Genomic DNA, 12,707 nt, shown 5'->3' with positions numbered 1-12,707 from the left:
TTTCCCCCCACCAGCAACACTCTCTCACAAGTACATGAAGACTCCCAGGGAAAGTCGGCTTAAGCTTAGGAAGCACATACAGCCGAGGGGTAACTCACAGCTCTGGCTGGTAGAAGTCCTTTTTCCCTTTATGGAGCAGTCCTCATCAAGTCCCCCTTAGCTTCAGTATAAATTTCTGTTGGGTTCCCTCTAAGATTCTGAGCTGCTCTTCTTCAGTGTGTCTTGTGCCGATGCACAAGCTACTGTCGTTTACTGTTGTTCCGGGGACCCTTCTAGGATGCCAATGGGAAGTGCCACATCTTCCCACCTTTAGAAGTTTGTAGGTCTTTCTTTGGTCAATGGTGAGAGAGGGGAGGAGCCAATGCTTCTCTCTCCTCTCCTCACAACTTCTCCTGCTCAGAGGAGTATGTTCATATGATACAAATCAAAGGGGACTATCAAGGGAGGTTTCCCAAATTCACTTGATGAGCTCCTGGGGCAATGAGCCTTGGTTAGGAATCTTGGATTGCTTATGCCTCTCTCTAAAGATCTGGATGTTTCCACTGGTGCCTTGCAAAGGAGGAAAGCTGATTCCTGATGAAGTCTCAGTGACCATGGCTGCCCCAAAATAAACTGGTCTGGAGCTTTCTGTGGCATCTCCTAGCACAGCAGTCTCCTAACTTTTTTGTTCACATATTCTTATCAGCAAACATTTTTGAGAATCTACTTGATATATTTACATATACTAACACACAACAGATCATGTACATTATAAAATAGACACAGTAGAAAATGCTTAAGGATGTGATCAAGATGCAAAGTGACAGTTTTTATCTTCATATCTCCAGTGCACAGTGAGTACAGTACACAGTAAGCACTTGATAAATGCTTGTTAAAATAAACAATATTTAAAAGTATCTTACTTATTAGTAATGCAAAAGTATTTTGCTGTCCCTTAAAATATTAGCAATAATGGGTAGAATATTTGTCTACCAATTGACACGCATCAAGTGCCTACTGTGTGCCAGGCACTGTACTCAGGGCTGGCAATACAAAGAATGAAATAGTTCCTGCCCACAAGGAGTTTACATTCTAATTCATTAATAACAACAATAAACCTTAGGCAGAAATCTTGGATTTCACTGGTATAGGGCACACCATGTGAGGACACTCTCTAGCAATGCAGATCTACACCTATTCTACACCTTCCAGCTAGCATTTATATAGTGCTTTAAGGTTTGCAAAGTGCTTTACTCATATTACCTTATCTTATCCATATAACCCTAGGAGGTAGGAGTTATTTACCTCCATTTGACAGATGAAAAAACTGAAGCTTAGAGAGGGTAAGAGACTTGCCTAGGTTATAAAGTCAGAAGGTCGCTCAGGAATTTAATTGAGGTTTTCCCGATTCTAAACCCAACACTCTATCCACTAAGCCTTTTAGCTACCTGCCTAAAAGACTCAAATGGGGCACAAGGCCGGGAAGTGACTTGCCCAAGGTCACACAGCTGTTGTGTCTGAGGCAGTATGTGAAGCAAACTCTTTCTGACTCTGGGGATGGGTCTCTGTGCCACACTTCCTCTCTGATAATAAATATCAATGACAATATTTTTGTAAGAGGAAAATGACTCAATATACTTTGTTATTTTTGAAAAGCTTGATTTAACATTGTAAAACAGCAGTTCAAAAAAGTCTGGCTCTAAATGATTTGTTTTGGTACTTGGTTTGAATGGCCGGCATCAATGAAACAGCTATAGAACAATATGTATTTCCTAATGGAAGAAACTGACCATGCCACTAAATCATGGTCCTCTTTTTCAGTGCCAGCCAGCAATAATATAAAGGTTCTTGTCGAAATTGAGGTATTAAATTTCCATTTTTCCCTGATGTCAATCAGTTGCCCTTGCAAACTAGTGAGATGTTATATTTATTTTTAACGTATGTAGACATGCATGTTCTTATGGATATACACACTGTTTTGGTAACAAAAGCCCAGCTTTTCAATGTCTTAAGAATCATCATAGTTTCCTATTATCATTAGCTAATGTCCCAATGGAACAACATACGCTCAGGGACTTGTAGACTAGGCCTGACTCAGGCCACTGCAGTGGTTCAGGACTCATTTCTCAGTTCTTTCCATCTGAACAAAAGGAAATCTACTTAGCCCCAGAAAGGGAAGATATTCAGCAAGGGGGTTAGAAGAGATTTAGAAAGATACAGAGGGAGAGAGATAGTCAGAAAACAAGAAAGAGAACGAGTGTTTACCCTATTAGACTGTGAGCTCCATGAGGACAGGGACTCTCTTTTTGTCTCTTTTTGTATCCCTAGCACTTAGTACAATGCCTGGCACATAACAGGTGCTTAATAAATGCTAACTGATTGATAGGCACTGTGTTAAGTACTTTTACAAATATCTCATTTGATCTTCACAACAACCCCAGAGGGCAAGTGCTATTATTATCCTCATTTTATCATAGAGGAAAAATGAAGCAGAGGTTAACTGACTTGCCCAAGGTCACACAACTGGCAACTGATGCTAGGTTTGGGCTACGGTCTTCCCAACTCCAGGCCCAGCCCTCTGTACTACCTGTCTGGCATTGATTCAGCTGGGTGTACCTCACCTGTCTCTGGATTGGCCATACTGGTCCAAAGCCCAAAGCAGAAGCTCGATTCCTCCTGTCCTGGCTTTGAAATTGAGGCCACTGCCCTGGTTCATGGGCCAATTAAGTCCTCAGTATAGTTTCAATACCTTTAAATGAAAATTTTGCCTCTTCTGAGTGGGGCAAGGCCCTAAAAAAAGCTAGCCTTGCCTATGTGTCAGAACTTTAGAAGGTAATGCAGGCTCTTATCACATAGGGCAAGGTTCACCATTAATTATAGGGGACGTAAATCCTTATTTCAAATAATGTGGCAATATTTTTGCCCAGCATGTAGCATCTGATTAGCTCATTGTTGTTTTTAAATTGTAACATGGCAGAAAGAGCTAGGCTAGGGGGGAAGCCAGGTGGCGCAGTGGATAAAGCACTGGCCCTGGATTCAGGAGTACCTGAGTTCAAATCCAGCCCCAGACACTTGACACTTACTAGCTATGTGACCCTGGGCAAGTCACTTAACCCCCATTGCCCCACAAAAACAACAATAACAACAAGAGCTAGGCTAGGAGTAGGAGGAGTTGGCTCTGCCAATTTTCCTTTAGTTTGTTTTTTTAAATCACATCATGAGTGTTATCTTCAATCTGAGGATTTTTTGCAGGAATCCTTTGAAAGCACTTGTAAATTTTGTGAATGTTCATTTAATTAAGACTATAATATGATCTAGAAATCCACTTGCCCAGGAACACATAAATCATAATACAATAATATACTGAAAGCAAATGAATGGTTGAAAGTGCCACTGTGAATGCCCCTGGAATCTGTTACTCTCATTTTTCCCTTAGAAAACCATACTGACATACACACTGAGTTAGGGTACCAGTGTCCATCCAAAAGTTATGTGCTTAAATGAACAGAAATAGAAACTAATATTTTCTTCCTCTTGGAGATGACTATCCTAGGGAATGTTTTAATGATTAGTTTGTCCCCAAGATAAGTGAGTTGGTTATAAGTCTTGGGAAAAAGGATTCTGTAGGGAGGAGATGCCTTTTGTGAGGGCCTAAAAGGGAATCAACAAACCTGCTTGGCCTTCCTCCTTTTCCAACTGAAATTCTGAGTGAAATGAAAAGAACCAAGAGTTATTCCAATACAGTGTTTGTCTGAAAGGATGGGCATTACCTGGTCAGGAACCTTGAAGTGTGTATTCCCTCCTAAGGGGAGTGCAAATCACAATTTGGCACTGCAAGTCTTAGAGAGAATTGTGGGGAGTCAAGGAATTCCAAACAATGTTGAGTAGCAACCATAAGTTCGGTTGCCTTCCAAGAGGAATGGAATCCATGGCCCAGATGTGCTGTGTCAGGACTTCAGGACCCTGGTAGAAAAGCAGAGCTCAACAGTGAGAGAAGAAAGCTGTGCATTGCTTCTAGGCAATTTCAAGTTCCTTTATGCATTTTCTACATTTGTTTATAGTCTCCTCTTAAGTCTTTTGGGTTTCTGCATTGTCTCTGGAGTGAAATAACAGCTTCATCCTGAACCTTATGCGAATAGTAACACTGAGTGCTTGTACAGGAGCTATGGACCCTGTTATGCTTAAGTTTCACATAGGCCATGTCCAGAAATTTACCACAGTAAACATCAGCAGCATTTTTTGCTGTTTTCCACTGTCTTTTGTACCCTTCTTCCTCTGAGATTCTGAGAATTCTCTGGAGAGGTGGTTACTGGGGGGAAGCTATCCTCTCTGCCCCAGGCTCATTAATGGCTACTTTGTAGCAGAAGCATCTGGGATCAGAGTTGGGGTTCATGGATAATGCTCCTAAACTCCAGCTTCCTGCAGAGAGGTGGAAAGATTTGGGGTCACTCAAACTCTGGATTCTTACAAACTATTTCTGATCTCAGGAGTCAACATAAAATATCAGTCTCAGTTTGCAGGTCATTAAATCAAAGCCCAGAGTTCACTCTGGGAAATTTCTGAAAATCATTTGTATCAAAATTCCTTAGTTCATATTAAAGCACTCAAGGTAACAGAAAGTACTGGATACAGGGATAGCTTTTATTTTAACCAACAGATTTGCTGAAAATGTAGAAGATGCAACTGATGTACAGCAGCCCATAAGCAAATGCAGAAAACACCTAAGGGAACACAGAGTTGCCAAAATAGTTTGTGCAGGATTATATGCAATAGCAAAAATATGGGAGGAAATGGGTTCAATAATTGGGAAATGACTGAACAAACAGGGTTATAAGAATGTAATGATAAATATGAATTCAGAGAAAAACAGAAAAGCTTGTATTAAGTAACAGTGAAGAAAGAAGAGCTAAAAGAATAATATAAAGTATAACTTAAATGATGTAAATGAAACAATACTAAAATGTAACAAAACTTGCGTTGAATACAATGCGCAAGCAAGGAATCTAAAAGAATAAATTTACTTAGAATAAGGATACAGTTATTGAATACAGAGGATACATATTAATATTCCCAGTGATGGTTCTTATTTCCGCTGACCCAAATCTCATTCAGTTGGTGGTCTCATTTTGTCTCCCTTTCCCTCATGGATGTGATGCTCACCAAATGGCTGCTTTGGATGCCTCAGGCATACTGAGGCAATATGATCTTAGGAGGTTTAATGTGTCTGGGGCCAGGGTTTACCAGATACATTACCTGTGCAAAACCTTTAGTTGAGCATGAAACAAAGAAACCTTTATGCTCTGGCTGTCTATGAGGAAGGGGAGCTGCTGGCCACCAGAATCCTCTTAAGTACCAGTGGTTTATAATCTAACTGCCCTATAGGATTGGCACTTCCCCTGAGAAAGCCCAACCCTACTGCAGCACTGGCACTATGCCCAGGAAATCCTAGCTGCTCCCTTAAACCTGCTTCCTTCTTCATAATGTATATAGGCCTGGCCACAGTAAGGATGGCTCCAAATCACTATGATAAAATGACACATCCTCCCTTTCTATGAAAAAACCCCCAGCAAACTACAAACATTAGGCATACCTATCAGGTATGTACGTGCAGAACTTAAAGTGACTTTAGAGTTAATTTAGTCCAAGACCCTACCCAGAAAAGCCAAGTGGCCCAGTTAGTAGAAATCAGATCCAAGTCTTAAAGCCAGGGCCATCTAATTCCAAATCCAGGACTCTTTCAATGTAATGGATAATACTGTGGGAGGTTCCCCATTGCATAACACTTGAACCATGAAATCACATACTTATCCCCCCAAATCCTGCCCCAAACATAAAACAAAGATGCCCTCATTTGCTTCTTTCATCACTAGATGCTCTTGTTTAACTGCTGGAGTAAGCCACCACGGGGGTAGGCAGGTGTTTTTAATGTGTCAGAACAAAATGGGTCTTAGATGGCTCCCAAAGTCTTCTCACTTATGACCCAAACTCCTCAGCCTGGCATTTAAGCTTTCTGCACACTGGCTCCCACCTTTGCTTTCCAATCTTATCTCCAATTAACTCCCCCTTATGTACTCTACACTCTAATCTATTAGCTGTTTCCTGAACTTTTAAAACAACATTTCTTAATTTTTTCCTCGATTTTAAAGTATGTTTGGAGTATCAAACTATGCCTTGGTCCAAATGGTCATTCCAAGGGACATATCTACACAGTGGGTACTTTCAGATCCCTACTGCAAACAAGGAAGAGATGGTCTGCTTCTGTCCAATGGAATTCTATTAATTTTATAGAACCCAAAGAATTTCAGGCAGTAAAGGGTTGCCATTTTTCAGCAGCACGTGCAAAAAGGGAATGGAGTTCTAAACTACTTGGGAAATTTTGTTGTTTTTAAACCTGGGTGATCGTACTGTGATTAGAAGTACCTAAGATAAAATGACTCAGGGTATCAGATCAGTTAGTCATTGATCTAAAGTTGTGAATATAAGTACCATTTGTATAGAACTTCTGTCAAGCAGGTGGGATTCTACAGAACATCAGCATGGAATATGGATCCTAAAAGGAGAAAATAACTCACCACTTGGTGATATGTGATCTTCTAGTGCAGACCCCTATACTACAGTCACCTCTTATGTACAACCTATGATCTGGCCAAATCAGATTCTTGACTAGCCCTCCATCACTGTCCATACTACCTTTGTTGAAGGTGCTTACTAAATCTGTAATGACCTTCCCACTGCTATTTTTATCTGTTGAAATTCTCCCTATACTTTAGGGCTCAGCACATATAATCTCCATGAATCTTTCTCTGATGCTCTCACTATGTGAGAGACAGCCAGGTAGTGAAGTAGCTAGAGCCCTGGACTTTGAGTTAGGAAGACCTGAATTCAAATCTGACCTCACTGTATGATCCTAGGCAAGTCACTTAACTTGTCTGCCTCAGAGTCTTCATCTACAAAATAGGGATAATAATAACACTTATCTCCCAGGATTGGTGTGAAGATAAAATGAGATAATATTATAAAGTGCTTAGCACAGTGCCTGGAACATATTGGGTGCTTAATAAGTGCTTGTTAAAAAAAACTCTAAAAATTAAGTAATGATTCTTCCCTACTTGGGACAACAAAAACTATATTTATCATGTATCATTTTGTATTAGTTATTTATGTGTCATGTTCTTCCACCCTTACCCCCAGACCCTGACTGCAAACTGCAAGAAATTGGGGACCATATTTTACTTAATCTCCCATAGCACCTATAATAGTGTCAGCTGTGTACCACCAGAAAGAGGGACATAATGCCTGTTCCTTTTTCTCCCTAAAAGCAACATACAATTGTAGCCAGGGAGAAAATCTGACACCTTGTATCTCCAGTGTTGAATTATGATTCAATTTTCTGTCGATGGTTCAAAATCAGCATAGAAGGAAATCTCCAGTGGAATGTCCAAGAGATCTGTGCTTGGACTTATACTGTTTAACATTACTATTGATGGTTTGGATCAAGCCAGAGAGGGAATACCTATCACATCAAATTTTCAGATGACACAAACCTGGTATAAGGAATTAATTGTGATTTAGGGTTTCCATGACCACATCTTTGCTTCATTATGGTCAAACTGAAAAGATGTAATCTTGAAAGCCATGCAGCTTCAGTGTCAGGAAGTGATGTTTGCTCGTGGGACTTGTCAAAGTTGCCAGCCAATTAGCTTGGGGCTGTGTGTGTGGATGGCCCTGTTTCTGGTTTCTTGGGAGGTTTCAGGAGGAAGGCCAGGAGGAGAGGGCTTGCTTTTTGACACAGGAGAGACGTTCGTGTGGTGGACTGAGCCGGAGGACACTGTGCAGCTGATTCTCCTTGGAACTGTGGATTCCGGGTGGTGGTGTTTGTGTTGTTGAAGTGAGGCTAGATCTTTGGGCTAGCTGAGCTGGAGGCAAGTTTAAGGTTTGAGTCGGTTTTTGTCCAAGCCGGGCTCATTCGGGGTGCCTGAGGCCTTTTTGTCCTAGAGATTTAGATTCTAATCATCTGGGAAGTGGGTCTTATCTTTCCCTTTCTCTATCCCCTTTCTCATTGTCCCTGGCTCTGTTAACTTCACCTGTGTAGTAGATTTTTTTCCCATTAATAAAACCTGATTTGTTTGTGGAAAAGAGGCTGTTAATCTCCTTTCTTACCCCAATATTATGGCGAGCTGCCCAATTAACTCTCCCCATAATAAATATGGCCCATATACTGGGAGAGTTCACACAAGGTAACACAATAAGAATTGAAAATATCTTAGCTATGAGATCACTGGGACAAAATAAATAAGATGAAGTGTAAGGGGATAAATATGAAGTTTTATACTTGGGTTCAAAACATTAACATTAATTGAATGAGTACAAAGTAGAGGTGGCAAAGTTATATAGCCATCCATCTATTAAAAACAAAGAGTCCTAAGAGTAGCTCAACAGGAGTCAACAGAGCCAAAGAGCAGCCAAAAATGCCCATCTCACCTTGGGCTACATTAGGAAGGGCATAGGACCCAGAGTGACAGAGGCGAGAGTCTTGCTGCATTTATTACTTCTGGGCACTTCATCTTAGGAATGACACAGAGGAGAGCAACCAGCATAGTGATGAGCAACTAGTTCAGTTCATATGAGGATGAGTTGAAGGAAATGGGTATATGAACCATGGAAGAAGAGAAGACCCAGTGAGGTCATAAAAGTCCACTTCAAACATTTTATAGGCTGTCAAAGGGAAATGGGGATTATGCTTGTTCAGCTTGGCTCTAATGGGTAAAACTAGGAGAAATGGGGTGGCGATTAAAGAGGTTTAACATAAAGACAAATTTCCTCATGATTAACATTATCCAAAAGTGGCACTGGTTTCCTCAGGAGATAGTAGTTTCACCTTTGTTCAAGGTCTTAAAACAAAAGCTGGATAATGACTTACTTGATTGTGTATACAGATTCTTTCACAGATAAAGGCTGGACTAGATGATCTCTGCAGCCCCTTCCCACTCTGAAATTCTGTGACTACACAATTTTCTGAAACTTTTCCTATATGAGTACATCTACACAGGTAATGAAATCTCCCATAAGCTTTAAACTATATTCATGAAGATTCTCATGAGTACTAATTATCTGAAAGGTGTTCCCACTAGCTTAAACTTTCCCCACATACATTATATGAAGTTCTATACAGTAATAATTCCCTTATATGTAGCAAAAACCTGACCCAGCCTGAGTATTTCCACACATTCATTACATTAAAAAAAATTTCCCTCTCCAGTAGTTTCTTACTGTCCTCCAGGTCTCTACTCTGAAAGTCTTCCCCCATTCATTACCCTGAATGTCTTTGTAATCAGGATGAAAGCTTTAATGTGCAGCAAGTGTGGCTTCCTCATGAAACTTTTCTCACATTCCTTACATTCAACAGGTTTCTAGCTCCTATTGTCTATGTCTAGGCAGGAGGACTATGTTTCCATACCATTTGAAAGCTTTTTGACACTCATTACACTAAAAAGGTTTTTCCTTAATATTAGTATTAGTTTTAGTGTTAGTTTTCTTAAGGTTTCCTTTCTGATTAAAGGTTTCCCACATTCATTAGATTCAAAGAGCTGGGGGGTAGGGAATGTCACCTATATGAATTCTCAAGTGTATTAAAGTTTCCCTTCTGGCTGAAATTTATCCCACATTCATTATTATTATAAGGTTTGTCTCCAATATGACTACTCTTATGTTTCATAAGACTTGAGCTGAATCTGAAGCCTTCCCCACATTCATTACATTCAAAGGGTCTCTCTCCAGTATGGATTCTTTGATGTCTTGTTAGGTTTTGACTATTATTGAAAGCTTTCCCACATTCATTACACTTGTAAGGTTTCTCTCCAGTATGAATTCTATGATGCTGCATAAGAGATGAACTTTGCCTGAAGCTTTTCCCACATTCATTACATTTGTAGGGTCTTTCTCCAGTATGGATTCTTTGATGTCGTGTTAGGCTTTCATTATTGCTAAAGGCTTTCCCACATTCATTACATAAATATGGTTTTTCCCCAGTATGAATTCTCTTATGTGTATTAAGGTTTCCCTTCCAGCTAAAAGCTTTCCCACATTCATTACATTCATAGGGTTTCTCTCCAGTATGACTTCTCAGATGTTTCATAAAGGCAGACCTAAACCTGAAGCCTTTCCCACATTCATTACATTCAAAGAGTCTTTCTCCAGGGTGAATTACCTTATGTACGTCAAGACGAGAAGTGGTACAGAAGGCTTTCCCACACTCATTACATTTATAGGGCTTCTCTCCACTATGTATTCTCTGATGTCGTGATAGGTTTCGATTATTAATAAAGACCTTTCCACACTCATTACATTTATAGGGTTTCTCTCCAGTATGGGTTCTTTGATGTTGTGATAGGTTTTGATTATCCATGAAGGCTTTCCCACATTCATTACATTTATAGGGCTTTTCTTCAGTATGGATTCTTTGATGTTGAATTAAAAAGTTATTACTGCTAAAGATTTTCCCACATTGATTACATGTATAGGGCTTCCCTTCAGTATAAATTGTTTGATGCTGCATAAGGGATGAACTCTGCATGAAAATTTTCTCACACTCATTAAAATTATGATACTTTTCTTCAGTATGGATTCTTTGATGTGGAGATAGCTTTTGACTGTGGCTGAAGACTTTTCCATATCCATTGTATTTATAGGGTTTTTCTCCACTGTGAATTCTCTTATGTGAAAAGAGATTTCCTTTTGGGCTAAAGGCTTTCTCACATTCATTATATTCAAATGGCTTCAATGGAGTATGAATTCTTTGATGTACCAGAAGACATGAATTGATGCTGAAGGCTTCACCAAATTCATCAAATTTAGGATGTTTTTCTTGATTAAATATTTCATTGTAATGAATGCCATTTGAGTGGTAAGTGAAGGGCTTCTTGCATTTATTATAAGTACAAATATTTTCCCCTATAGAAATTCTATTATGTTCAATGAGATCTGAAAAATGTTTGAAGCTCTTTCCAAGTGTATCGTAGTTATGGAGATATTTTCCTATAGGAATTCTCTGCCATGGGATGAGGATAGTCCCCAGACTATATTTTCGTCCAAATATATTATATTCATGAAGAAAATCTGGGGGGAAAAAAGGTGTCAATATTCAATGCTGTTATGAAAGAAAATTGTTTTATACTAAGTTCTTGATTGTGGCCTCCATCAAAGAAAATGAAGAACAATCATGAATAGGTAGAACAAACATTTCTAAGAAGGAATTGAAAGCCAAGGTAGATGAAGAGAAAGTAAAAGAACACTTAATTACCAAGGATTTAATGAATGGCTGAATTATCACAAAAAGGTAACAGAGTAATTCTGGAAAATATAGATTGCTAAACCTGAAGTCAGTCTCTGGCAAAATTCCATTACCTATTTTTGAGTGTTTAGAAAAGAAAAATATTGATTTCCTAAGACTCGGAATCATTAATAAGTTAGAAAAGAAAAATATTGATTCCCTAAGACTCGGGATCATTAATAAGTTTTGTGAACAAGTGCATGAGGGATTTAGGTAACTGATATCTAATTTTAATGAATTTATTTGACAAAAATCTTTCAATATATCTTTATAGACATGGTTAAGATATATGCACATTGGCATATAATACCACTGAGTTTGTAGCCAGTTAAAAAATATTACTAAAAAGAGTCTTGAATAAAGGGTTTTATCAAACTGATTATTTTCTTGAGTTTTATGCCTTAGGGATTGTCCAATCCTATGCAACCACTTTAACCACATCTTGGAATAAATCATATAAAGTATTAATCTATTTATTGATGACACAAAGGATACAAGAAACCTGATAGACTACATAACTGAATTAAGAATTTTTTCAAAATCTAAACAGGCTAGATGAGTGAGCCAAGACAAATGATTTAAAATGTAACAAGGATAAATATAAAGTCCTGCATGTTGGTTGTAAATATCAATTGACCAAATAGAGCATTGTGGGTACTTGGTTAAGTGGCAGGTCATGTTCAAAAGTCCTGGGGATTAAAGTTGACCATAAATGACCACAACAACATAAGTAAGATTGATCATGGAATAAAGGCTTATGATCTTACTATGATTAAGATTTTTAAAAGCAAGTCTTTCTCTCTTCCAAGCTCTCCTCCTTTCAGCTGCTTTCTAAAATAAAAGTTCCAGGGAAGAACTCCCCAACAAAGGAAGATCTTATAGGGCTGGAAGTGTCTCAAGTTTGAAAAAAGAATCTGATTTGTAAAGGACTCAAGAAATCTTCTAGTTAGTACAGTCCGTATTTGTTTGAGAGTCTCCACTCTTCCCCATCTCAAACAATACTGAACAAGTAGTCATACAGCCTTGACTCAGAGGACTCTAGTGAGAGGAAACCCACTCCCTCCAGAGACAGCCCATCATATTTTTAAAGAACTGACTAGTAGGAAACTTTTTTCTTGCACCAACTGTAAACCTCGTACATGACTAATATTCTTTCTATAGTATTGCTGACAAATGGTCATCCAGCTTCTGTCTTAAGACTTCCATCTGGGGAGATTTAAAAAATTTTTTTATTTTCTTAAAGGAGCCCTTTCCCCTTTGGACAGAACAAACCGATAGGATGTTTTTGCTTATATCAGAACCCTGCCTCTTCACAACTTCTACTCACTGTTCCTAGTTCTTCCCTCTGGGACCAAGAAGAATGAGTTTAGTCCATCTTCCAGATGATAGTTCCTCAGAT

The 12,707-nt window shown here is 39.0% G+C and overlaps 1 protein-coding gene across 2 annotated transcripts in view; it reads right to left on the bottom strand.

Annotated features, from left to right (window-relative positions):
• Positions 1 to 2,398: 2,398 nt before the first annotated feature.
• The window catches only part of LOC122743447 (zinc finger protein 883-like), a 28,188-nt gene continuing 17,879 nt past the window's right edge, over positions 2,399 to 12,707 (bottom strand). For both annotated transcript variants that reach the window (XM_043988396.1, XM_043988397.1), the window contains exon 6: positions 2,399 to 11,094. In XM_043988396.1, the coding sequence (XP_043844331.1) occupies positions 9,584 to 11,094 (1,511 nt within the window). In that variant the 3' untranslated portion in view covers positions 2,399 to 9,583. The remainder of the gene's footprint in view (positions 11,095 to 12,707) is intronic.

This window comes from Dromiciops gliroides, chromosome 2 (assembly GCF_019393635.1).
Source record: "Dromiciops gliroides isolate mDroGli1 chromosome 2, mDroGli1.pri, whole genome shotgun sequence".
NCBI lineage: Eukaryota > Metazoa > Chordata > Mammalia > Microbiotheria > Microbiotheriidae > Dromiciops > Dromiciops gliroides.
The sequence above is the reverse complement of the archived record's forward strand: the minus strand, read 5'-3'. Positions and strand labels throughout refer to the sequence as shown.